Source organism: Euleptes europaea, chromosome 3, assembly GCF_029931775.1.
Source record: "Euleptes europaea isolate rEulEur1 chromosome 3, rEulEur1.hap1, whole genome shotgun sequence".
Classification (NCBI taxonomy): Eukaryota; Metazoa; Chordata; class Lepidosauria; order Squamata; family Sphaerodactylidae; genus Euleptes; species Euleptes europaea.
This window is the reverse complement of record NC_079314.1, coordinates 106975284-107002214: the sequence shown is the minus strand read 5'-3', so window position 1 is coordinate 107002214 and position 26931 is coordinate 106975284. Positions and strand designations below refer to the sequence as shown.

The window sequence follows — 26931 nt, the reverse complement described above, 5'->3', positions numbered from 1 at the left end:
GGCTGGCTTGAGCCGGGCAGGCTGCTGGCGGGGGTGCCCGTCCGTCCGTCCGGGAGCGCGGGGGGCAGGACGACCATGCACCGGGGGGCCTCGAACCAGCGCTCCGTCTCCTCCTCGTCGGGCTCCTTCCAGGCTCCTCCGCCGCCTCCCCCCGCCGCGGACCTGCAGCCCCTTTTCTTGGGCGTCGGCGGCGGCAGCAGCACCGCCGCCACCACCAGCAGCAGCAGCTCGAGCGGCGGCGGCGGCACCCGGCGGGGCTCGGGGTCCAGCGCGGCCTCCAGCCGCTCCCGGAGCAGCGGCGAGGAGGAAGAGGAGGAGGAGGAGGAGGGCGAGGAAGCGAGGCCCCTGGTGCCGGCCGCCCCGGAGGCCGCCGCGCCGCCCCCCGCCGGCGCCTCGCCCGCCTCCAGCTCGGGCTGCAGCATGACGGCGGGGGAGCCGTACGGGGCTCCGCCGGGGGCGGCGTCGTCGGGGGCCCCGGGGGTCGTCGGCGGCCCCCCGCGCTGGGGCTTCCAGGCGCTGTCGCTGCTGCTGCTGCTGGGCCAGGGCGCGCTGCTCGACCTCTACCTGATCGCCGTCACCGACCTGTACTGGTGCAGCTGGATCGCCACCGACGTGGTGCTGGCCGCCGGCTGGGGCCTCTTCTTCCGCCGCAACAGCCGCGCCCGCCGCCGGGGGGAGCGCCCGTCCGGGGGGGCAGGGCCCCCGCCGCCCCCCCCGCCCCCGGGCCACCCTGCCCCCGGGGGCCGGGGCCGCGTCGGGGCGTCCCCCCGGGGCGGCGACTTCGCGTACGCCCACCTGGCCTGGCTCATCTACGCCATCGCCTTCACGCCCAAGGCGGCGCTGGTGCTGGGCACGTCCATCCTGGAGCTGGTGGAGCTGCGCCTGCCGCTGGGCGCCGCCGGGCTGCGCGCCACCCTGGCCCTCTCCGCGCCCCTCCTCTACTGCCTGCTGCGCGCCATCGGCCCCGAGGGCCCCGCCGGGGGGCAGCTGCTCCTGCCCCCCCGGCCGCCGCCCCAGCCCCGCGCCGCCGCCGCCTTCCTGGCCACCTGCCTCGACCTCCTCGACGCCGCCTCGCTGCTGGAGCTGCTGCCGCTGCCGCTGCCGCCCCCGCTGCGCTACGGCCTGCTGGCCGCCTACTTCGCCTGCCTCGCCTCGCCCGTGCTGTGGCTCTACGAGCTCAGCGCGCCCCGCCCGCCCGGCGCCGCCCGCCTGGCCCTGCACGGCCTCCTCCCCGCCGGCCTCCTCGACGCGCCGCTCCTGGCCCTGCGCGCCCTCCTGCTCCTGCGCCACCAGCAGCCCCTCTCCGTCTTCGCCCTCAAGAACCTCTTCTTCCTCGCCTGCCGCGCCCTCGAGGGCCTCGAGGCCGCCGCCTGCCCGCCCCGCCGGGCGCGCCCCAAGGCCCCCCGCGCCCCCGGCCCCCCGCCCGCGCCCGGCCCGCGCGACCTGGCGCCCCACGGCTATGTCAACACGCTGGCCGGCGCTGCGCACAGCTGAGCGGGGGGGGGGGGGGGCAGACAGGCTGGCCAACGTCCGGGCCCTGGGAAAACAAGCAGCGCCGGCCTCTGGCATGCCAACGGGACTCGGTTCAGATTCACATCCCATGCATGATCGAGCCCGGCGCTCTTTGTTTTCTCAGCCTTGCTTCTGGGAACTCGGGCCTATTTCCCCAAACTTCCAGGTACCAGCTGGAGGGGGCAGGTCGTTGGGAATGGCCTGCACTGTGCAGGGGGTTGGGCTCGAGGGCCCTGGTGGCCCCTTCCAACTCTGCCATTCTCTCGCCCGCTATTAGAACTGATCTCCAGCCGACGAGAGAGCGGTTCCCCTGGAGGAAACGGCCGCTTTGGCCATTGGACTCTATGGCATTGAAGTCCCTCCCCTCCCCAGACCCCGCCCTCCTCAGGCTCCGCCCCAAAAACCTCCCGCCGGTGGCAAAGGAGGACCTGGCAACCCTAGGTGGGGGGGAGAGATAGGGTTGCCAACCTCCAGGTACTAATTTTAATGAGTTACAAAATCGCTATAATTTTAATGAGTTATAGCCATTGTTGCATGCTGTGCCTGGTCGAGAACTTTATAGGCAGAGGGTTACAATTTGGTCATAGTGCTGTTGTTTTTCTTCCAACCTCCAGTTCCAATCTGCTATTGCAACTGATCTCCAGCCGATAAAAATCAGTAGACCTGGAGAAAATGGCCGCTTTGGCAATTGGACTCTATGGCATTGAAGTCTCTCCCCTCCCCAAACCCCGCCCTCCTCAGGCTCTGCCCCAAAAACCTCCTGCTGGCGGCAAAGACAGACATGGCAGCCCTAGGGGGAGACAGGGCCTATGCCAGTCGCTTGCCCCTTGAACCCTGGCCCTTCGGCCTCTGGCTTGACCTTCTTTGTCCCCATTCCAGTCTTAGTTTAGGAACCCCCTCCAAGTTATGTCCTATTTATAATCCTCCAATGAGTCCTGCTTTTCAGACAGGAACACCTGCCCACACACACGCGCGCACACACAATACACCAGACCCTGCTCCTAAACTTGCATTTCCTTGTGGATCAGTTGCAGGAGGCATCTCCGAGAACGACATGGGGCCCCATGGCTATGACAGCACGCTGGCCGTCACTGCACAGAGCTGAGGGTGGGGTGGGGAGACGGGATCAGGGGCTGTTAGGGTTGCCCAGTCCCGCTTCGCCACTGGCAGAGGGTTTTTGGGGTGGGGCCTGAGGAGGGTGGGGTTTGTGGAGGGGATCTCTGTCGGCTGGAGATCAGGAGATCTCCAGCTAGAACCTGGAGGTTGGCAACCCTAGGGCCTATGCCAGTCGCCCCTTGAACCCTGGCCCTTCAGCCTCCGGCTTGACCTTCTTCTTTGTCACCATTCCTTTTTTAGTTTAGGAACCCCCTCCAAGTTATTTCCTATTTATAATCCTTCAATGAGTCCTGCTTTTCAGACTGGAACCCACCCCCCACCCCCACCCCCAATACACCAGACCCTGCTCCTAAACTTGCATTTTCCTTGTGGATCATTTGCAGTAGGCAGCTTTGACCTGGATGCCAGTTCTGCCCTGGGACATTCCCCACCCCACCCCAACCCGGAGATTCAAATGTCTCCTCCAGTCATCAAATCTGCAACCAAATCCCTTTTTCACTCCGTGCCTGAGCTCTCCTCTTGCTGATGGCGCTGCTCACAAAGTTGTTATAAACCTCAACTGAGCAGTTGGCACCTTTGCCAAATAATGGCTACCAGGAATCCAGCTGTAAGGGCGTCAGTGCAGACAGCTGTTTGAAGCTGATTCCAGTCATGGAAGAATGGGATTTCCCTGGCAAAGTTAGAAGCGCCCCCCCCCTCCAAAGATGCAGGTACTAAGGCCCCACAAGCGGTTCAAGTTCTGTGGCACCAACCCCATCTCAAGGGCAACAGGAAGTAGTCTACATTTTGCATCCTGGTCTTCCCATTTTGTCTCCTACCCTTTGCCTTAACCCCTTCCCACCTCCTCCTAGACCCCATTAGTTGTAAAAACTTGTATTTATTTTCTCTATTTGTATCCTGCTGTTACAAGGGCCTTCAAGTCAAAGGATGAACCTGGGCTACACCTAGTTTTAGGGATGCTTTGCCTTCACGCCCACCCAAACCATGCAGTGGACTCAAGTCAGGACAAGTATAAGCTTCCTCTGACCATTTCTGCTCCCAGCTGGTTGATCTTTATTCCCACAAGCCAGGCCTCTTACGTCCATCTCCTGCTTCCTAAATCCCAGATTCTCATGACTTGCTACTGCTTGCAGACACTTTGCCTTCTTTCCCATTGTTGTGTCCTCTGTTGTTTCTCTCAGCATATCCATGAGCTGATTTTATCCAGAACGGGGAGGGAAAACAAACAGCTCCTCCACCTTCTCAGCCTTGGTCAGGTGTCCCTTTCTGGCCTTACGGAGATGCCGCCTACTGCTGCCACTGCCTGTATGGTTGGGGGGAGAGGGGCTAGCTATCTTCTGGGACTTCGACTTGCCTAGTCTACTACCTGTTCGCCATTCTCCTCCCTGGGGCTGCTTCTAACGTTATAGAAAGGAACTCCGCCATAAGGCCAGTGCCAAACTCACTGAGGGACTTTCATGCTGGTGCTAAGTTGGGCCTCGTTCTGGCTGAGGTGGTAAACTTAGGTCTGGGCTGCTATAACCCCCTCCCTCCCCCTGGGACTTTGCAAGTCATAAGACTTTCTGGGTTCTTTCTGCTTTCAAAACAGCAAAGATTATTTTTTCACCTACCCTCTGGCTAACACGCAGACATTCTGTATGGTTTTTTTTGTTTGTTTTGTAGCATTCTGTCATGTTACATCCTGCATAGATCTTCAGTCTGTACAGCCCGGGTTTACCAGCTCAGTGAGAACAAGGCCTTGGCCATCAAAAACAAAGACGTGCCTCTGTTTAGCATTGCTGCTCAGGGTGCCACATCTGTGCCAGCTGTTACAGCCAAGAGCAAGCCAAGGGCACTGTTTTGCTCAACCGTTCTCCCCTTCCCTAAGCTCCTTCAAGTAGCTACTTGGAGGAAAACAACACAAAAGAACACCATTTGCAAGAAGAAATGTGTCGACAACTGCCTTTTCCAAGAGACGGCAAGTTAGCAACCTGTTACTTTTAAAAGCCCAGGCCTGTTTTATAGGATCACAGCAGTTTCAGCCACATGTCATTTTTTTAGCATGGTTACTAGGGTCCCCTCTGGGTTTCTGTTTGTACTTGGCACATCTCTGCTGGGCACCAGTGCAGTTTCTGGTGGTTGGGGTTTAGGAAGAGACTGCACTGGCAGCAGCTTCCACATGTTAGGCTTTAGAATGTGCAACTGTCACCGCCCCCCCGCCCCCCAGCAAGGAATCACTTGTAACCGTTACCTTGTTAAAAAAAAAAATCTGCAACAGCCACTGTATGGTTCCTGGTAGAGAACGGCCTCAAGGCAAAGTTTATGGGATCACAGTAGCGGTACTTGCAATCTTAAGAAGAAAGGACCCATCTTTTTCCTTGCTGAAAATTTCTACCTCTGTGTTTAAACCTCGTTGCATTATGCACAGACTTTGTGCAAACGGGACATCGATGCCTGATTTTTATTCAGGGAAGGGCCTTAAAAGCCCTTCTTGACTGAGACATAGAACTCACTGGTGACAACAGGGTCTATCAACAATCTCCACTTGCCGGGGCTCTGGTTTTCTCCAAGGTAGACTTGCATGATTTAAGAAACTGGTGCTCTGTTTTGAGGACAGCCTTCACTTGCTTTGATTTATGAGGTCAACAGCGATTGGATTAGATGCAAATGGGCCTTCCCCTTGGAACAAACAAGGCAAAACAAAGGACTCTAGCCCGTTCTCGTGTTCTTGAATATTTATTTATTGGTGCTGCTTGGTTCATGTTGTGTCTTGATATGGAATGGAAACTGGCAGAGAGAGATCAAAATAGAAAAGGTCTCAGGTAACCGCTTGGGTATCTTGGCAAGAGCCCCAATCCTCTCACCATATGGTGGTCTTCTTTCCTGTGGGTGCATGCAGCTCCACAAAAGGGGGTGAGAGCATGGGGAGGAAAGCATGCTCTTTCAGACCAACATGGGTGACCCCTCCCTAGCTTAAAGCTCCACTAGCAAAGGGCGATTAGCTGTACAGAGAACTGAACCAATAAGTCATGACTGCAAAATCAGTCTTCACCCAGTTTTGCTTTTTAAGGTTTTTTTTTTAAGGCAGGTCTGAAGACCTAGCTATTGGGTTAGGTAAACTACTGTAGCATGACTCTTTTTCCAAGATACCCAAGGAGAACCGAATGCCAACCAATCAGTAGATCCAAAGCCTGTTCTGGAATAGGGTGCACCCAGGGAACTCTCTCTCCCCCTTCCCTATACACAACACATTTCCTCCTTCAATTGAAATTACTTTATTGGTCTAAAATGCAGAGCAAGAAGCTAGTCCTCAGGCACAGCTATCTCTACTATGTTTATATTCTGCCTTCCCTCTCTGTACTTGCCCCTGGAAAGTGGGATTTTTATTGAGCATGTAACTCAGTTCCTGGGGAAACTAGCTGAGCCTGGGTGGAGTTACTCTGAGCTGCCCGCTTGTGGCCCACCAGCCAGCTGATAGCTGTGATGGCAGCCAGGACTGGGGTTTAACTTTCTCTGCAGCACTATCTGCTTTCACAGCAGAGCTTTTTGAAGGATGATTATGTGGCCAGGGGCCTTCCCATCTGTAACTTCTATTTGTCTGGACAATCTTGGTGCTGTGAGTGACTGTGATTGTAAAACTAAGTACTGTGGACTTCCCCTCCCCCGTGCTCTGAGATACTTTTGGGGGGGATGCTAATTTCCTACCAGAGAGAAAGAAGAGACATACGATATTTTGTCGCCTCTCCATCCAAAGAGGGAATCCTCATTGAAACAGCCTGCTCCTCAGGAACAAAAAAGGCCATAAGCCATTACAAGAGTTCTGTATATTTTAAACAGGCAAGCACACAGCTGCCTTTAGTATATGGTGGATTCTCCGCAAGACGTAAAGGTGCTGCCTTAAGCTGGGGGGAAAGGAGTGCCCGTCAAACATGAGAAAAGGTCAGGAACAGAACAAGTTAGAAACAGAATTTGAAGAAGTTTCTTAGGAATGAGAAAGATGGACACAGTCCACCCATGTAAGCAAAGTAAGTTAGTTGGTTCTTGTAGGTTATCCGGGCTGTGTAACCGTGGTCTTGGTATTTTATTTCCTGACGTTTCACCCGCAGCTGTGGCAGGCATCTTCAGAGGAGTAACACTGAAGGACAGTCCTTCAGTGTTACTCCTCTGAAGATGCCTGCCACAGCTGCGGGCGAAACGTCAGGAAAGAAAATACCAAGACCACGGTTACACAGCCCGGATAACCTACAAGAACCAATGAACTCTGACCGTGAAAGCCTTCGACAATAAAGTAAGTTAGATTTGCCTGTACATCAGTGTAGGCACATTACTTTCGTTTCAGCCCTAAGAGCCAGTCACATCCAAGGGAATCCCTAACTGGATAAGGAGGCACAAGTGAGTGTTATGCAAGGGATTCTTCTCCCAGCTGCAGCGCTGGGGCTATGTACAGAAAACCCTCTTAGAGCAGGAGTAATCACACTCAGTGGGGGCGGGGGAAGAGCAGAGGGTATGAAAAGAAGTCTCCCCTGCTTATTGCAGATAGTTGGGTGGGATACAACTCTAATAAGAGGACTCTACAGAGACAAAGCAGGAACGAGCCAATGGGTTCGAAAACAGCTGGGATTATAAAACCTGTAGTGTCAATAATGTAAAATTTCATGAAAAACGATTCATCGGCTTCGGAGAATATTAACATACTTTCCCAGCTCTTAAAAACTTCCATACATATTTAGTTTTGCACATAATGGCAGTCGTAAGAGTAACCTTACAGCTTTATAAATCCCACTTAGCACCATTATTGCAATCAGACTTTTTTAACGGTGGGACATATGCACACAATTCATATGCTTGCTCTATTAATTTCTTGATAATAGAAGAACCACCTTCAGTAACCCCTGGGTTAACCGTTTCATCAAACCACACACATATCTTCCTTGTTATGCAGCCATACCGGGATGAATGGAGTGATTACTGACTTCCATTTAGGTATGCAAGTTCTGCCCCATTGTTTTGGTATTCAAGAGAGCTTTGAGCTTTCCTTTCTTAGGGCAAGTCATTAATTTGTAGAGACAGCAGCTTTAAAAGGGACAGGTCTCAGGGGCAGTAACAGGAAAGAACAGGGTAAGGAAACTTAGCATCCCCGCCAAGTTAACAGAGCTTATATTTTTTAAAAAAGATTTTGTTCATAAAATAAAAAAACGAGTAATGACTTTTTTTTTCTTGAAGTATGATTTATTACCTTTTGGGAAAGGAGATAAGGTGAAAAGTATGGTTTCTACAATGTAACATTCTATAAGCAGAAACCTTGAAGGAGACTCTTCCCCTACGTGCCTTTTTTCTGCTGGGGGGAAAAATCACCATAACCAACTTACTTGTATGCCTGCTGGGAACCTTTACAAGAACTTGGTGGTGGTGGGGAGGCAGTCTGGGGGTGGTGATCTCAAGAAGAAGGCATGAAAATAGTCCATCTCCCTCCTGCCAGCCTTCCCCTAAGCCACAGCTCTTATGACTCCAGCATGGGGGGGAAATAATCCTGCAGCTACAGTACATGTAAGGTGTAGTTGCAGCCTTAGGACCAATTCTTACTGGGGTGGGGGGATGGCTCAGTGGGAGAGCATCTGCTTAGCATGCAGAAAGACCCAGGTTTAATTCCCAGCATCTCCAGTTAAAGTGATCAGGTAACAGGTGATTTGAAAGATCTCTGCCTGTGTCCCTGAAAGTTGCTGCCGGTCTGAGTAGACAATACTGATCTTGATAGACCGGTGGCCTCGTTATGCAGAACTAGAAGGAAAAGCCTTTTGTGGTTTGTACTACAGGTCTACATGCTGCCAGCTGGGGACAAAATTGCCCTCATATCCCAAGGAAAGGTAGGACAAACCCTGTCATCCCTCCCCTACATACTGGAAATGTTTAACATGGGTAAGCTCTTGACCGACCAATCTTCCCCATTAGTCTGAAGTGGTATGTTTCTGAACATATAAAGCTGACCCTTAAACTGGGCCTACCGCCACAGTGGAATGAGGTGGTAGAAGGGGCTGCACCACTGTCGATCTCTTGCCTCCCGATGTAGTCAGCTTTAATCCCCTCTTTGAGATATTTACTAATGTGTACTTCTCCAAACGACATGGTGTTCCACACCATGTGAGAAGGGGTTATTTCCAGCTGACTTGTTTTCCTGACTAGAAATTGACCCTCTGAACTATAAGATCTGTGTGGGGGGTGGAAGGAGGTGGTTAAGGGGAGACATGATAGAGGTCTATAAAGTTATGCATGATTTGGAGAGTGGACAGGGAGAAGCTTTTCTCCCTCATAATACTAGAACACGGGGTCATCTGCTGAAGAGGAGGGTGAGATTCAAAACTGATAAAAGGAAGTATTTCTTCACATAATGCATAGTTAAATTGTGGAACTCCCTGCCCCAGGATGTGGCGATGGCTGCCAAATTGGAAGGCTTTAAGAGGGGAGTGGATATGTTCATGGAGGAGAAGGGTATTCATGGCTACTAGTCATGATGCATACCTATTCTCTCCATGATCAGAGGAGCATGCCTATTATATTAGGTGCTGTGGAACACAGGCAGGGTGCTGCTGCTGCAGTTGTCTTGTTTTGGGGCTTCCTAGAGGCACCTGGTTGGCCACTGTGTAAACAGACTGCTGGGCTTGATGGGCCTTGGTCTGATCCAGCATGGCTTTTCTTATGTTTTAAGAGGGATTTTTACCAGAAAAATGGCACAGGGAGAAGTTTAACCCAATGGCCCCAACTTAATGAGCCACTTCCTGCCAGTGCTTTTTCACATTGTGTTGTTAGATCTAATCATGGATGCCTGTGCAATGTGTAGTGGCCACTACTACTCATGAAAAACGACCACTGATGTAGTAATGTTGGTATCAAGACAGACATCTTTCTCCTAGTGCCTCCCTCAGTCGAACAGTATTCTACCTCATAGGAATTTCCCATTGTATTCTCAAGCAAAATGCACGTAAAATGCTTGAAATGCTTAAGACGAAAACATGCTTTATTATTACATAGTATTAAGAACAGTCTATCTACAAACAACGCCTGTGGAATGCTGGTCTCAGCTTTACTGGATCACTGCCATTCCTTCCAAGTATGTATACTGGATAAAACGCTGCATTCAAGGAAGATGCTTTGATAACCATTCACCTTCTGGTGTGCCAGTATAATTGTACATTACTTTCCTTGAAAGGAGAAACATATTCAAGCAGAAAAAAACCAGAACAAGTGTAGCCTAACTGGCATATGGCATACCGGAATTGTTCTCTTCAGTTACAAATATTTAACAAAAACAGCTAGAGAACTACTTACAAAATACATAATTGTATAATTAAAAGCTGCCAAAGGAAAAGGCTTGCTGGATGAATTGACGGGGCAGGCGTCGGATACACTATTGTTCCATTCAAACACAGTGCAGTTACCCAGACAGCAGGCCCGATGGGGCAAGGAGAAAGCAATGAAATTAAAATGTTTTGGGATTACCTCCCTCTTCTCCCCAACCACCCTATGGGAGCAGCTGCTCAATGAGCTTGGGTTGAATTACCGTATATACCCATGTATAAACTGACCCGCGCATAAGCAGAGGTGCCTAATTTCTCCACAAAAATGGGGGAAAATTAGGCACCCGCGTATAAGCTGAGGGTCGGCTTATAAACCCTCCCCCCGCAGGCTTACCTTCAGGCCCGGCGAAGGCGGTGGTGGCGGGCCCCCCGCAGGAGGCTTCCCCCGGCCCTTCCAGGGCGGGGGGAGCCGGGCGCGCCAGACGGCGGCGGCGCGGCCTTCCAGTGGCCGCAGGAAGCTTCCCCCGGCCCTTCCAGGGCGGGGGGAGCCGGGCGCGCCCAGCGGCAGCGCGGCCTTCCTGTGGCCACAGGAGGCCCTCATAGGGCGCTCCTGGCCAGGGGAAGCCGCATGGGCCTGGCAGCGGTGGCGGCCGCGATGGCGGCGGCGGTAAGTTGCCCCCTCCCTCCTCCCTCCCCTACCGTATTGACCCGCGTATAAGCCGAGGCCAGCTTTTTCAGCCCTTTTTTTGGGCTGAAAAACTCGGCTTATACGCGAGTATATACGGTAGCTACCCATGTGCATGAAAGTCTGAACCTTTTGGCTTCTTATAAGTAGTAATGCAGGATTACTCAACTTTGGAAGGCCACTTCAAGGGGATGTGAAAAACCCGCTTTGGTCACAAGTAGTCCACAGTTATGACTTCACCAACAAACAGGGCAATTCATTGTTTGGCAACCACTTGATATCAGAGGGCAAGATCCAATTCTGTGCTGTCTTGTCAGCTTCTCATTTCTCCTAGACAGCATCTGTGTATATTAAGCTTTCTCAGTTTCTAGTCTACATCCAGCTTTCGAGCAGCATTTTGAATTCAGTAATGAAAAGCGGCGGACTCTTAAACAGAAGAACCAGGTTAGATTCCCCACCCCTCCACATGAAGCCTGCCGGGTGACCTTGGGCCAGTCACAGATCTCTCAGAACTCTGTCAGCCCACGTGGAGGCAGGCAATGGCAAACCACCTCTCAACGTCTCTTGCCTGGAAAACCCTACGGGGTTGCCATAAGTCAGCTGTGACTTGATGGCACACACACAAACACACAGTGGTTGAAAAGCTAAGGGGCTGGAAAGTTCCTTTAACCCCCTCTTCTCCTTATGCCACTCAACTGTTTCTTACCATCTGCCTTGGCCAAGTCAGCATCCCTGGTGTACATATTTTACACAATGAACAATGAGGATCCCCATCACCAAAAACTGGGTGCTTTTAAAAGGCTGTTTAAGTAATTTGAGTTATCCTTCCACTACAACCGCAGTACGGAGCCTGCCAGTCCATTTGCTGGAAAACCCATAACTCAGGCAACATTGCTGGAACAGCTAGCCATAGGAAAGGAAATTAATTACTGCAGTACTTAGAACTAAATGGAATAATTGAGGTCGATACAGGAGTATTTTACCTTATTGACCCTACGTTGAAACAGCCCAGCATACAGTGCTCCTGGGGAACAACACCCAATGCCTGTCTTGATGTTGTCTCACAATAATTTTTTTTAACCAACATATCTGTTACTAAATGGATTATGCCAGAATCACCCATGGTTCTTATATTCGGACCTCAGAAGGAACATATGATCCAGTATGGGATCAGACCCGTGGCCCATCTAGTCCAGCGTCCTGTTTCACACCGTGACCGGCCAGTTGCCATGGAAGGGCACCCAAACAGGGCTAACCTGCTGGGCTATTGCCTCTGACCCACTGAATGTTCTTGTGCTCCCAAGTGGCAGTGTAGAGCATCAATTAATCTGCATATTGAATATATTAATATTTAACATGGCCCTCCATTTACAGACAGATGGAAGGAGCACAGGATGTTCTGCAAGCAAGATGCAGGGATTTGGAAGATACTGCAAGCAAGATGCAGGGATTTGGTCAGCTCCGCTGCCAGATGTCTACTATCCATCAGGTCTGTCCATTAGACTTCACAAAAATGGGTGCTGTAAAGACACTCAAGCTTGCCTGAGGGAGGGAGCAGGGAAACTGCCTGCTTACCCTAGAGTCACAAACACAAATCCTGGTCAGCAGCCTCTAGAGAACACCCATTCTGTCCCCCTTGCAACTCCAGTTGGAGTTCTGCTGAACGTCCTGGAAAAACAGCTGTTGCTGAAGACTCTTTAGACTGCCCAAGATGTCTGCAGAAAGATGCTCAGCATCTCTGTGGCTTTCCTGATCTTTTCCCTCCTCATCCTCTTCTTCTTCAACAGGGCCATCTGAAGGCAAAGGAGAACATCTGGAAATGTAACCCTGGTCCGATTGCATTGACTCCCTCTGATCTTTGCACATCTCCTCAAAAACTGCAGGCTGCTGCTGTTCGTTAACCACTTCCTGGCAGACAAGTGGTTCTGAAAAGGCAATGCTTTGGTGATAGAGAGAAAACATTAGCCCCTCCAGCTGTTGCCTTACATCAGCCGGTAGGGGCTGGGAATTTGAGGACAGTTCTTCTTGAAGGACAACACTGTTCCTCCTTAGCATGCTTGCCTCCAGTACTGGGTCTCCTCCTTTCATCCAGTCTTCGTTTGTCAACAGTTGATGGCTGAATATCTCTCTCTCTTCTGCAAGAGCAACTGGCTCTACTACCTGGACCGCAGAAGTCTTGTCATCTGCAGGAATGATCAAGGTGTGGAATGCTGGGTCCTCTTGTGGAGGAAGCTGGGGTAGCAGCTGACAGGTTCCGAGCTCCTCCTCATTGATGCAGAGGTCAACCAGGCAACAGCTGTCGGGGTCAGGCTCCTGTGGAAAGAGCTGCCGTTTCAAAATCCCCCCCTCGTCCAGTGTTAAATCCTCACAGAGCTCCCCATTCAGAGACTGCAGCTCACCTTCTGCCTCCCCACCTGCATTTTCTCTCTCAAACCAATCAGGGTGCTCAGCCTGCCATTCCTTGAACTTCTGCACTGCTTCTTTCAGCTTCCTGCCGCTAGGGCTCTCGCTGTACTTTTCGGCAGAGATCTCCGGGATCTGATGGACCCGCCCTGGCTCGAATTTCTCCAGATCCTGAATCAGGAAGTAAACTTCTTCAAACTTGTCCATCAGCTGGTACTTGGAGGTGACATTGAACGGGTCTGGGATATCCCTTTCATCACTTATGCCCTCAAAGTAGCAGACCAGGTATGTGCCAAAGCAAGCGGGCTGCTTGAAGTCTGGCAGGATCAGATTCAAGGCAGGGGTGAACATGTCCCCTGTTGGCAGCAGGTTGTCTTGCCTGAGAGAGACGGACCCTTCCATGTGCCCAAGCATGGCCTGCCACTTGGCTCGTGTGCCTCGAGAGCACAAGATGATGATCTTGGAAGAGAGCTCTTCCATTTCTTGCTTTTGCCGGGTGAGCCAGCGCATGGCTCCCACCTTGGAAATCTCATGCTCCTCCAGCAGGTCTAATACCACCTCCGTTCCACAGACCGTGAACATGAACTGAGCAAACTTGATCACGACATCGACGTAGAGCTTGTGATCGGCAGAATATACAATCCAGACCTTGCTGGGCTTCAGGAGTGGGGCAGGCTGTGACACGGGCAGCAGACCTGGAAGATTGAGATGTTACAAAACCCTGTTAGAGTCACTGCACTCCATATATGGCAAGCAAGGGAAGAAAACACAGGGCTGTATGTGCCTTCTATACAGCAGGGAATAGAGGGACAAGTACTTGATATACGGTATGGCTAAACTGTGTTCAGCTAACAGTTTTAACCACCCACCCTTAACAGTAAGAGGATCACCCCCCCCCCACATCTCCATTCACACACCTGTTAATTTAAGATCAGCAAGGAAAGCAGAAATAATAATTGTTCCAGGGACAGTGGGGGATCTCATGTTTGCACACTAGAGTTAGGTCAGTGTGATTCCAGCCCACTTAGCAGTAAAAAAATTGCTTTATTAAGAGGCTAAATACAACTAGAATGGAGGGTGTAGAGGGTGGGGTCTTCCTGACATCACAGTTGTGTGTTCTTCCACCCCCTCTCTCACACACATTCATGTCTAGACATTAGGAAGAATTTTCTAACAGAGTGGTTCCTCAGTGGAACAGGCTTCTTCAGGAGGTGGTAAGCTCTCCTTCCCTGGAGGTTTTTAAGAAGAGGCTAGATGGCCATTTATCAGCAATGCTGATTCTATGACCATAGGCAGATCATGAGAGGGAGGGCATCTTGGCCATGGAGTAGGGGTCACTGGGGGTGGGGTGGGGGGTAGTGGTGAATTTCCTGCATTGTGCAGGGGGTATGACTAGATGACCCTGGTGGTCCCTTCTAATTCTAGGTAGAAAGGCCTGGCCCCTACACCTTTGCAAAGCAAGCACTTCTCTCCAGCGCTAGAGTGGTGATCCTGTGTCACACGGGATGCCTCCTCTGAGGCTAGGGGCTTCCCAGTGCACCAACATCTTCCAAGGAGCCCTGCAGCTCCTGGAGAAAAGCACATGTGCAGCAAAGATCCAAGCTGCAGTCTCCAGCCCTAGGTATCCTTGTCAGGTTCACCCTCACAGACCTTGCCAAAAATATTCCAAATGTCACAAATCTACAGAGCAAACCATCTTTCCACATTTATGTTTGTTCTTGGCAGAACTGCCCTGTCATCTAACAACAGTACGTATGACATAGAATAAAACAGTATTTTAATCCCTACAAGCCCTAGAGATATTCCTAAACCTTTCAGATACAGCAGTTTCCTCTACTGCAAGCCAGGAAACTTTGCCACCTTCTTGTTCCAAAAATTAAGTGCCCAAAAGTGCAACCCAACACAGTGATCTCAGTCTAAGCCTACTGCTGTCTATAGACTAGTGCAATCCTAAAGAGGTAACTCTAGTCTAAGCCTATTAAATGAATGGGCTTAGACTGGAGTAACTCTCTTTAGGATTGCACTGTAAGACTGGAGTAATTCCAATTTCACTGTTGATCATGTAATGGTACACTCCTAAGCAGGGTTACTTTGAAGTCGGTGGGTGCAGCATTACTTAGGATTGCATTGAAAGTTTAACTGATTACTGAGAAGTCAAAAACAAGTTTCCTTAAAGAACAAAATGATGGACAAAAACAGCCAGGCCCATCTTGATTATATGAGTGGAAGACCAGCATTTTCCACAGTTTTGTTTCATAAAGTAGGAGTCCCAGGTACTCATAAAAATTTCACAGCCTCTCAGCCAAAGCAATAAAACATATAAAAGGTTCACAGCTCTTGATAGCTCTGTGGTTTTGAAAACACAAAACATTGCCCCCATTCTGGTAATTTAACCCTGAGTCCCAGATTGTAAAAACTGAATGCGAGGCAGGATTCTCTTACCCTGTTGTGTACCATCATTATTACTTGTTCCAGAATGTGGTCCTAAGAGAAGGGAAACAAATAACCAAATGTAAGGAGGGTATATACTTTTTCTCTAGGAATGACATTTTTTTTTTAAAGACGACAAGGTGGCAGTGGTTCTAGGACCCAGCAGCCAGCCACGTTCAGATGAATTGTCTGATGGGGGGTGGTGGAACAAAGAAAGGATGAGCCATCTATCATTCAGTCTGTTCTCAGTGCCAAAGTCTTTGTCTTGTCTCTCCTCCATGCTTCCCTGACCTTGAAAACACACACATGGCTCTTGTAATGGATGATTCTGTATGCAACGTAAACTACTGCAAGTCCCCTGAAATTAAGTATAGGGAATAAGGGGATGATTAATGTAGAGACTGTTAGACAGAGAGGTGGACAACTTTAAAAATGTGAAGAACCAGAGGCCTGAAACTTACAGTAGAGAATCAGACCTTATGTATCATTCTGGCAAGAAGACTGAGCTACTCTCACCTCAAATGCGTAACAGGAACACTGACGCACCTTACAGGGTTTGTTGTGAGGATTACCAAGATAGACTGAGCTTTGTTCAACGATGAATCATAGATAATGGGGCATAAACTAGTTGTCGGCTGAGCAAGACATTTCAATTGCTCGCTATATACTACAGAAACACCCTGATGGGGTTGAAGGCTGAGTACACAATGGCAGACTATTGTATGGGGATGCGCGGAAACAACGAGTTGACTGACCCCCCCACCCCCGTTTCCAGCACACTACATACCTTTATATCTCCGAGCATGACAAAAAACCCAAGCAACAATACCCCCGACTACTAAAAAGCAGACAAGAGTGCTACACCAGGATACCCACACCGAAGAATCTGTAACACAAGAAGAAGACAGTGGAGGGTGTTTTCATGGCTGCATTTATCAAACAATGACCTTCTGACAAAAACGGCTTAGAGCGACTGGGGTGTGTGTGCCTTCACCCAAAGTTCGAGCTTGGATCCATTGAATAAAATATGTCACCATTATTTCTCTTTTATATTTTTATCCCACTTTTTCAGCTTCTGAAGCACCTCAAGGTAATTAAAACTGCGTGTGCCTAGCAGGTTTTAAAAAAGGAGGAAGGTTTGGATAAATATCCAGGGCTACTAGTTTTTGTATAACAAACTCTTCAGCTTTTATTTTAAACAATGCTTTCTCCCACAATCTCTCCCCACTCAGGTTCTGTTGAACTAGACTAGCTCAGCTCTGTGATCTTTTCCCTCATATGGTTTGTTCCTCCACTCTGGCTATTCCTTGAAATCACTCCTTTTACACACAGCGAGTTGCTCAGCTTCAAGATGCTGGCTGGGTTCAGACATACACAAACCCTAATGAAATTAAAGTAACTATAGTTAGTAAGTAACCTGAACTCTGCTGTCTAGCTACTGGTAATTAGCTTGGCTTTCTTATACCATGATCCCAAGCTGGTTTAACCCACCACAATTTCTCTTGACTACGTTTTTACATTCAATACAGATGTGGAATCCTGCCCAAACCCTGGCTTGTCACTTCACGATCTCTGGCCCAGGAGGAGTACCTTACAAGGCCTGCTCAAAATCAATATTCTTGAAATAGAAAATTTTGCCCTAGGAGGGTTTTTTTTAAATCCATGCTCATCTGACGGGTGTAGGAACATTGGCATGTGGCATCCCAAGGGACAGTTTAAAGCACTCCCCCTTTCCCAAAGGACCCTCCTCCTCTGATGTTCTGCTGGTCAGGCAGGCTCCAAAGGCAGCACAGCACTGCAGCAGCCTGCCTTGGAGCTAAGGTGGGCAAGCAGTTGCACACATGTGGGGGAGCATGCACTTTCTGTCACCCGTGCAATACGGAACTCCCCAGACCTGCCTTGAGGCTGCCAGGGTACAAAGCAGGGTGCAGAAGCAGAGCCTCTGGCTATTTGCTTTGATGCCAAGAAGAGGGGCAGGGGAGCAAGGGAGGCCCAACCCTTCTTGAAGTACATTGCTCTCCAGTCCTGCTTTGCCACTGCCATGGTGGAATAAGGATGTAAACATGGTATGAAATTTGTGGGTGGGCAGGGGTGTCTGTTGGATTCTTGGAAGTGTGGGCAAAATTGTACATGCGAGAGATTTTGTTGTGAGAAAAGGGTTAATGTGAAAAGCTTCAACATGAAGTCCTTGCGAGATTTCAGCTTCCCTGCCTTCTAGGTGTTAGCTGTCAATGGTAAACGACTTGTTGACACACTGAAGTCTTTGCCTTTGGCTGGTGTTGCAATGCAGGTAGGCTTTTGAACAGAAGGACGGAGAAGATGAAACCAGGATTTGTCAAAACAAACCAGGACTGATTGATCGCCTGCGAGTGGAATCCTGGTTTCAACAAGCTACAGTTGAAACAGACTACATTTTTTGTGTTATGCCAGTTCAGTTGTTAACACAAAACCGTGTCACTGCCTGATTGTGGGCCACTCCACTAACTATGGTTAGTAAGGGTACAATTGTTTTTGTGTGACGTATGGCTCAATCCCTGGTACCATTCTTGCTGCAAAGCAAGCTGGGATGATAACATTGGCCGAGGCAAACTGGGATCTCAGTGTCTGCTTGCAAGAGAGATGCCGGTTTCACAAATTAACCATCATAAAAGTAAACCATGGTTTTGTGTTAATATGAAGTCAGCCTAACAACCCATTCCTGAAAAATGGGCCCAAAGCCCTTAGGAGGCCGACTACGGCCTCCACCGGCGCAAGGGCCCACACCGCCGGCGCCCGGAAGGCGAAGTCCTGCGTGAGTGGCCCCAGCGCCGGCGTGCAGGGCCAGGCGCCGCTCCCCGACCGCCACCGCCTCCTGCTGGCCTCCGGCACAGGCTGCAGCGGCGAGCCGGGAGGCGTTCCTGGGGCATAATGGCGCCAGCTGTGGGGCGGGGCCGACGTTAATCGGCCTCCCGAGCAATTTCGGCTTAGGAACGCCCCTTTTTATTTTTGTTCAGATACACCAGCTTTTAGCTGGCATATCTCCCGTGCAACCCTATGAGCTTTTTTTACGGGTTTTTGGTGCCGGGCAGAGGCTTTGGCAGTGCCGAAACCTTTAGATGAAGTTGCCTCTTTAGGAGGCAACGCCGCTAGTTTGCCTCCTAAGCCCGGCGCAGGCATTCCGTTTAGGAATGCGCTGTAAGTCTCTATGATACAAAACAATTTCTGCTACTCTTGCGGATAGAGGGGGATTCTATCTCATTTCAGTTGGTATCTTGAGGCAATGGCTTACATGACACCTAGATTGAAATTTCATCTTTTACAAGCAGGTGCCAGCGCCTGTCCCCCAGATACTCCATGTTCCCTTTGTGCCCAATTTCTTTTCCACAGGTATTTTTTTGCTACCTAACGTTACTTTAGCATTTATGTACATAACAAATTGTGTATACTAGCCAGGAGATTCTAGTTCTTAGAAAAATTCTACCTCTGATGTGCCTTTTAACAGAAATAATAACTATTCTCTGGCTATATGAGCTTAAACAAAGGTTGTACCAGTTCCGTTCATTCTGTCGTCGCTTGTTGTAGGCAGGAAAGGTGTGGGACATGGGATGGAAGCAAAATGCCTCAGACAATCTGTGCCACAAGCTGCAAAGAATGGCTGGATCTGGATGTAAAAGAAAGGAAGTGGACAACTGTAACAGTTAACCTGATGATTTGTTCCCCAGTTTATCCTCATGCAAGTTCTGAGATCAAAAACCAGAGCAGCAATTGCTGGCTTTTGTCTCCAGCATGACAATTCTTACGAGGATGGTCACCAACAGCAGTATGCTGCTGTTCAGGACTCCTCGAGTTAGAAGCCATCCGCTTCATTTTGTTCTTTCCAAATTTAAGCAATGCCCAGAAATAAAACTAAAAGCAGAGCACCGTTTCACATTTTAGTGTGGAAGAAGCCAAAGCTCCCACTGGGGCAGAAGCAAAATTCACTGCAAAAGTCTGAGACATGTTCAAGATGAAGTTGCAATCTGCACTTTCGTTGTGACAACTTTTTATGCCTCATAACCAGAAATAAGACCCTCTTGAGCAATAATCATGCGTGGTCTGAAGCAGAAGATTACGTGGGATCTACTGCTGCCATTCATAAATGGTGCTCCTGAAACTAAACGATGCATTCTAATACTTTCCTATTAAGCTTTCACTCTGCTGAAAGACTTGCAGGTAACTAAAATAGGTGAGACAAAGAAAAAGAAGGAAGACAGATCCCTTTTTATTATGAGTTTAGAAAAACACTGCACGAAAGATGAGCCAAACAAAATAGAAAAATACTGATCCTTAAACAGATAACCGTTGTGACCTTTGCCATGCTTAACTTGCTATCGCTAGCAGCCCACGATTGTTCTAGCCCACTTTTGGTTCTCCAGCCTTTCTGCTTAGGAACTGCTGCAGTAGGACTCTCCCACCCCTTATCTGACAAAGGAATGCATCAGACACCTTACCTGCACTTTGTATGAGCAACAAGCCTTCAAGTTTCTCTCTATTTCAACTGTGACGTTCAGCCGCTGCTTCAGCCCTTCCTGGAGAAACCAGGAGAGAAGCAAGGTGGAAAAGAGTATGAGATTAAACCAGCAGAGAGGATATACTGCAGTGCTAAAGGGGAAAAAAAGGATAGATGCCTGTTGTCAAAACAGATTGTTTGTTCCTACTGATGCTTTGTGAGCTAAAGCCGATTTAGGAGCAGAAATGGGCGCCTAGCTCAAAGGACTAGAATTTGTTACAAACACTATGACAGAGATAAAAGGAGTCTACTGATACCTCAAAACAGGAGTTCAGTGACACCTTAAAGACCAACAACATTTTATAGAAAATTACTGAGCTATCACCAGTTTAGCAGAGAAATTTGAAAAAGAGCCCCAGAAACAAAGCTCCTTGAAAAAAGGATTCATGAGTGGAAGTTCAGCATCAGGGTGAGGAAGTCAGGGCAATGTACATTATCCTTCACAGTTTTGGGTAAAACAGTTTTAAACAACAAAACTAGCCATGACAGTAGAAAACCAGTAGGAGGCTGGGGACTATCCAACGCTTTGAAGAGAGTATTAGGTAAAGGTCCCCTGTGCAAGCACCGGGTCATTCCTGACCCATGGGGTGCCGTCACATCCCGACGTTTACTAGGCAGACTTTGTTTATGGGGTGGTTTGCCAGTGCCTTCCCCACTCATCTTCCCTTTACCCCCAGCAAGCTGGGTACTCATTTTACTGACCTCAGAAGGCTGGAAGGCTGAGTCAACCTTGAACCGGCTACCTGAAACCGAGTTCTGTCGGGATTGAACTCAGGTCGTGAGCAGAGCTTTGACTGCAGCGCTGCCGCTTACCACTCTGTGCCATGGGGCTCCTACTGCAGAGAGTATTACATGTATGATTATCTGAGCACAGGACAGAATTTGTGGGGGCATGCTTGACACATGGTACGCTTAGCTCTTAGGAACCAGGTTTGTTCTTTCCATGTCTGCTGACCTGAAAAAGCTGAGAGGGGTAAGCATGTGGACAAGACCTTCAGGTACCTGTTGGGACTGTTTTGCTCCCACGCCAACAGCTCCTCTGCTGTTGCAGAGATGGAGGGAGAAGGGCATCAGGCTGAGGAAAGGGAAATGATTCCTTAGAAGGGACCCTTTCCTCATATGATAAACAGATATCCTTGAATACTGAAGATACTCTCTAGGGTTGGGGAAAAGTGGGAGACTCCATTGTACAGCAGAAAGGGAGATGCTCAAGTATCTGCTCTGATACAGCCACTGAAGATCAACTCTAAGTGGCATTAATAATTAGGAATTAAGTGAAATTTAAACTCTTGAGGACTGGAGCCCACACTCTGAAGTCAGCATCCCAAGTGATTGATTACCTCTACGATCTCTTTTGTGCCTGTCTTGCATTCCTTTTCATCTTGAAAACTGGCCACGCGGATGCGGTAACTGGCTGGGTCAAGTGCTGGGTTAAAGCTCACCATAACAGAATTGTCACCTAGGCTTGCCCCTTCAATGTTTGGCTCCCACAGACTACCTGTATGTTAACAAAACCATTATGGACTCCTGAATATCAAAATGAATTTAATTAGAAAATTTTATCCTGCAATCTTGGCTGGAAAGTCATAAAACAGCTTATAAAAATTAAAACAATATAATGATAGAATAAAACCAATAATAAAAACCCTAGCATAAAATCTACTGAATAAAAGTCACCTCCAAAAGCCAACACTGCAGGACTGTAAACAAAGGACAAAAACACAGTAGTGAGATAAATCACAAGAAAAAGCCATTTAAACCACTATCAACCACCTTCAACTCAATCTACAAAGGCTTGGGAGAATAAGAATGTTTTTACTGAAACACTTGCCTACAGCTTCAAAGTTAAGAACTTGCTTTAAATTATGCCTGGAAAAGAACAAGCAGCAATTGAGTTCCTTTAACACTGGCAAGATATATTTCCTATAATTTACACCAGCTAACAATGACACTGCTACATTTTTAACCCACTGAAGTTTCTGCACAGTCTTCAAGGAGCGCTACACGTAGCGCACTTTGCAGTACTCTAACATGAATATGATCAGAACATGGTTATCTGTGTTCAAATATTGCTTCTCAAGCAAGAGCCACAGATGGTGCACCAAGGGAGCTTGAAAAAAAGCACTATGCACTACAGAAAGAGGCAGTAAGCCTCTGCTTAAGAGGCAATACCAGGGGAAGGCCTAGGTCTCCATGCCCTGTTTGGTGGCTCTTCATGGCAACTGATTGGCCATGGTGTGATGCTGGACTAGATGGACCATTGTTCTGATCCAGCATAGGTCTTCTTATGTTATCGTTAGACATATAAATCAATAGCACCTCCAAGCTGCAAACCAGCTTCTTGAGGGGGTACACAATGCTATCCAGAACAGGCCAACTGTTCAGTCCCAGTTAAGTCATACTGCAACCAACTGCAACCAACAGGACCTTAAGCGGACTGACATGTCATTTTCTACACATCAAACTGTAAATATGAACACCACTTATGAACAAACACTACCTATTTGCAGACATGGCGCAGTCAGTTTCATGGCAGGATCCATGCAACCTGCAACAAAAAGTGTCGTATTAGAACATCAGAATAGTAGCATTTATGCTTGGAAAAATATGTGAGGACAAGCAGTAATGTCCAGCAAAAACAGATTAGCCAAACATTGCCAACACATTAAGGAAGGAGCACTTATAAGGCCAATTGAAAGCAAGGTGGGGGGGGGGGGTCCTAAGACACTTCTGAGGACCAAATCAGCAGCAGCTAGAAATGAAGCTTGGCTTGGGAATAAAACTGTAGTTTCTCTGCTCAAGGACAACTAGCGTGAGCTACCTGGAGGTTAATCAGGCCTGGCTACACCATCTTATTCAAAACATTTGTATGAAGGATTTTAATGAAAGGGAGCGAATGGGTAATTTATTTAAATGGGAGAAATTATCAGTGGTTCAGTTTAAAGATAGTCAACAGTGGCCAACTTACATATCACTGAATAAGAACATTCGCCCCCACCCCTCAATAGATTAGACACTGTATTTGATCTAAACCATGGAACAACGAAACAGACTTTACGGTCTTTGAACAGCAAGTCATGGGGATTTCTAAGGCACAGACAAAGCACCTGGACAAGAGTGCTCTTCCAGATTAATTTCTACATGATCACTAATACACTTTAGTTTACTGAAACACTACTAATACTATGGTTCTAAAATATCACTTGAAACTGGTTCGGCTGGCTGAGGACTGGGATGACGCCAGAGATGCAGAAATCTAAATGCACACTGGCATCTAGAGTCCAGCAATGGCAAGGAAAAGACTCCGACCTCCTGTGGTTTCCCTTCCTTGAGAATCCCCGGCTTCATAGGATTCTTCCAGTGTGATTAATGGTGACTATCAAAGCTGCTCAGGATTAGGAAGGGTATATGGGCGGCGGACAAGGAGGGAAGGTATCTAAGAATCAATTAGCTGGCAAGAAGATGCCACTGGCAGTTTAGTATTCCTGTTGAGGGAATGGATCTGTAAAGCCCTCAAATGTAAGGTACCAGAAGAGGCCACTGTACAGCTGCGATGGTCTTGCATTCAATCAGACTGTTCTAGGCAAAAAGCCAGGTCTGCATTTAGACACCACAGTTTTTATTGTTTTTATGATCTTATGGTTTTTATTGTTGCTTTTATTTCATTCTCTGCTGGAATTTTATGCTGTGGGTTTGAACTGCCATTATTTTATCAGTACAAACTCCATCAAGAACTATGTTTATGAATGTAGGATATAAAATCTGTTTTTTTAAACCAAGTAATAAGAATAAAAGTTACAGAAGTAACTGCAAATCTCTATCAAATGTTTAACCTTCCAAAACTGCATTCATTTCTTCAGCTATGAACACTTTAACTCTTCAATGTCTTATTGTAACCTCTTTTCTCATTCTTTCCTTTTCATACTCATCCCTTCCTGTATTTGAGAAGTACCTTTATGCACACACTCTCTCTCTCTCCCGCCCCCCGACTTCCCATCCTACCAGTTTCTTTTCCAGCCCCATCCCTCTTAGGCTTATTTCATTATTATCTCTGGGCATGACCTGTCTGAACATTTTTTGTGTTAAGCAGTAGGTAGTATACGAGTAAAAAAAACCCCGTTATCTTCATCTGTACACATCTGGGCTGAAACCCTTTTTCTACCATGTATCAGCTTGTAAAATAAGTCCACCTCACAAATATCACCACCATTATTATAAGAAAGTTCCTTACCTGGTACTGTATATGACTTAGATTTGCAATTTTGGTCTCCATCAGTGCCTAATTTGGGCAGGTGATGGACAGTCACTTGGTATGTCAGACCTGGCTGCACCACAAAGTGGTTGAAAGAGAAATTCCACTGAAAGAAACAAACAAACATATGGATGGATCCAGTTAACTTTTTCATTCAACCTCGCCCCATTTCCCTCCTTATTACAGCCTCTGTGCCCATGGCTTTTGTACATGCAGGTCCCATGATCACTAACAGAGCCCTGGTGGTCAAAGTTGGATCCAATTCATATAAAATGGGGCTCTCTCAAATACACTTAAATGCATCAGTGTACTGTTGATTTCCTGCTACATTCGTACCACAGTTGCAAAATAAATTCACAAGGAGGATAGGGGAAGGGGCAGTTAATGAGCAGCCACGTACAGGCATTAGTCTGCAGTGGTCCAGTCTGTCAGTCAGAAAGTGATTTCTTCACAGCTATTCCTCATCTCATTCCTTTATTCCCATGTGTGGCATTGCTTCCTCTATTGTGCTTAACTAGCCCTCACATGCTTTTCCTCTAAACATCTCTTTACCAAACATGAAGCTATGGCAATCCAGTTGTCTGCCCCCCCAATCTATTCTATTTAAAAGACAGCAGAAGAAAACCTCCTCTTGCTCCCCCAATAGGAAAAAGGATACACTTTTGCTGACTAACAACCTAATACATTGCTTTCACTGAACCCCAGTTGTCTGAGCAGCCTTGCAGGTACTTTTTAAAAGGGCTGCCATGGACATAATGCTCTGTTTGCCTGGAGAGTTCTCCTCCCTTCCAAGTTCTGTAAACACACAGCTACCAGAGATAAGATGGTGATGGTGGGGAAACAGATGCAGGGAGGAGAGAGAAAAATAAGCATCCTGCATCCTGTTGTGATGAAATTACTTGCACAGTATTGTGTACGTTTTTGGTGTTGTGCATGCATGTTTTAGTTTTTTGATATTTATTTGTTTAGAGTGATACTGGGAGGAGGCAACAAAGTAAAAGAAAGTAACACTTTCCATTCTCACTCACCGGACGTCCATCTTCTGGTCTGACTTGGCGTGACAGGTTGTTCTGAAAATCGAACCGAGCACAGACCCGCCCATTACTGGTCTCCTGCAGCACACTTAATTCTACCCCTCTGAGGAGCAGAACACTTCCTGGTTGTAGTGGGGAGGGAGAAAGAAAATAGAAAGAAGGGGGTTTTTAGAGGAAGAATTTATTTTCTCCTTCTAGTCTACATGGAGGGAAAGAAGCACTAAGAACATAAGAAAAGCCATGCTGGATCAGACCAAGGCCCATCAAGTCCAGCAGTCTGTTCACATGGTGGCCAACTGGGTGCCTCTAGGAAGCCCACAAACCAGACGACTGCAGCAGCATTATCCTGCCCATATTCCAATGCACCTAATATAATTTCATTCATACAGCAGTTTCAGCCCCTGGCTGCTAGGTTAGAAAAACAGAAGGGAGGGGCAGACTCAGTTTCTCTCGCTGGAGAGCAAGCGTGGTGTAGTGGTTAAGAGTGGTGGTTTGGAGCGGTGGACTCTGGAGAACTGGGTTGGTTTCTCCACACCTACACATGAAGCCAGCTGGAGACCTTGGGCTAGTCACAGCTCTACTACAGCTCTCTCAGCCTCACCTACCTCACAGGGTGTCTGTTGTGGGGAGGGGAAGGGAAGGTGATTGTAAGCTGGTTTGATTCTTCCTTAAGTGGTAGAAAAAGTCGGCATATAAAAACCAACTCCTCTTCTTCTTCAAATATGACTACTTTAACATGCAGAACACTATTTCCCCACCATAGAAAACTTTGCTTTTACATCATGAAAAGACACGCGTACAGCTTGCAGTTGGGAATCAATTCATTCTGCGTCCTGGCATTGGTATCATGCAACCAAGCTGCCCACAATTCCATCTCCATGGCAGTTCCTGTTACTGACATAGTGCCAGTGAATAGTGCTATTCAGCAGAGTCACAGCACAACTTTTACGGACCCAAAATGGACCTGTTCAAATCTCAGCAATGTGGCAGGTTAAAATAGACACCCTAGAAAGCACCACAGGAACTAGAATCTGTTTTGATTTGCTCTTGCTGTGCTTCTGCTAGCCATTAGTTAAGCTGCAAGGATTGCAAGACTCTTCACAAAAGGAGTCAAAAGAGAAGAATAGAAAGGAGGAGGAAGAACTAAAGCATCTGGCCCATTGCAGAAAATGTTTGCCAGCTGTTTACTCATGCCCCTGCCAGACTGAAGCTGTCTCATATGAACAAAACATGAAAATATGCTGTACTTAGCAGCTAAGTTATGGAAACCCTCTTGCTTCTAGCATGAAGGTACTTGGGTCAACATACACAGCTTGCTGTGGGTCAGAGAGGATGTTTTGCTTGCAGAAAGGCAAGATGGGGGGAAGTTAGATAAGATGGTTCTTGAGCAATATTGTGGCAAGCCAGATGTGTAATTCCGAACTTAGCATGTTAAAGGGGAAGGCCGAAAGCACTAACAAGCCGCAACATTATGGCGGAAAGATGCTGGATAAGAGCCAGGAACTACCAGCTCAGAAGACACACTAGTATAGAAGGCACTGGACTCTGCCCACTTTTGAACTTTATCCCGAACACCAGATACTACATCCCAGTGGTCCTCTAAGGAGAACGGGGTGGCTCTAAGGAGCACATGGCTGGTTCCTCCTTCATTTCATCGTTACAACCCTGTGAAGTAGGCTAGGCTGAGAGTGTGATTGGCT

At 48.2% G+C, this 26931-nt stretch overlaps 2 protein-coding genes across 2 annotated transcripts; one reads left to right on the top strand and one right to left on the bottom strand.

Annotated features, from left to right (window-relative positions):
• Positions 1-75: 75 nt before the first annotated feature.
• On the top strand, positions 76-2617 carry TMEM121B (transmembrane protein 121B). Its single transcript, XM_056846592.1, has 2 exons — positions 76-1477; positions 2541-2617. The coding sequence occupies exons 1-2, from the start codon at positions 76-78 to the stop codon at positions 2615-2617; spliced, it is 1479 nt and encodes a 492-aa protein (XP_056702570.1).
• A 9578-nt stretch (positions 2618-12195) lies between these two features.
• IL17RA (interleukin 17 receptor A) lies at positions 12196-25335 on the bottom strand. Its single transcript, XM_056845859.1, has 9 exons — positions 25226-25335; positions 24177-24303; positions 22446-22493; positions 21286-21443; positions 19887-19964; positions 18946-19057; positions 16205-16303; positions 15430-15471; positions 12196-13682 (listed from the first exon to the last, which is right to left on the bottom strand). The coding sequence occupies exons 3-9, from the start codon at positions 22486-22488 to the stop codon at positions 12196-12198; spliced, it is 2019 nt and encodes a 672-aa protein (XP_056701837.1). The 5' UTR covers positions 22489-22493; positions 24177-24303; positions 25226-25335.
• Between the last annotated feature and the right edge of the window lie 1596 nt (positions 25336-26931).

Bases quoted from the DNA above. Each gene is read 5' to 3' on its own strand.
- IL17RA (XM_056845859.1), bottom strand. From the start codon at position 22,488: ATGGATCCTGCCATGAAACTGACTGCGCCATGTCTGCAAATAG. The intron at 19,965-21,285 runs GTAATCAATCAC...TGGTTTCTCCAG, and splicing joins GCACAAAAGAGATCGTAGAG to GAAGGGCTGAAGCAGCGGCT. The intron at 16,304-18,945 runs GTACAACCTTTG...CTTGTGTTACAG, and splicing joins CGACAGAATGAACGGAACTG to ATTCTTCGGTGTGGGTATCC.
- TMEM121B (XM_056846592.1), top strand. From the start codon at position 76: ATGCACCGGGGGGCCTCGAACCAGCGCTCCGTCTCCTCCTCGTCGGGC. The intron at 1,478-2,540 runs GCGCTGCGCACA...CTTGTGGATCAG, and splicing joins CTATGTCAACACGCTGGCCG to TTGCAGGAGGCATCTCCGAG.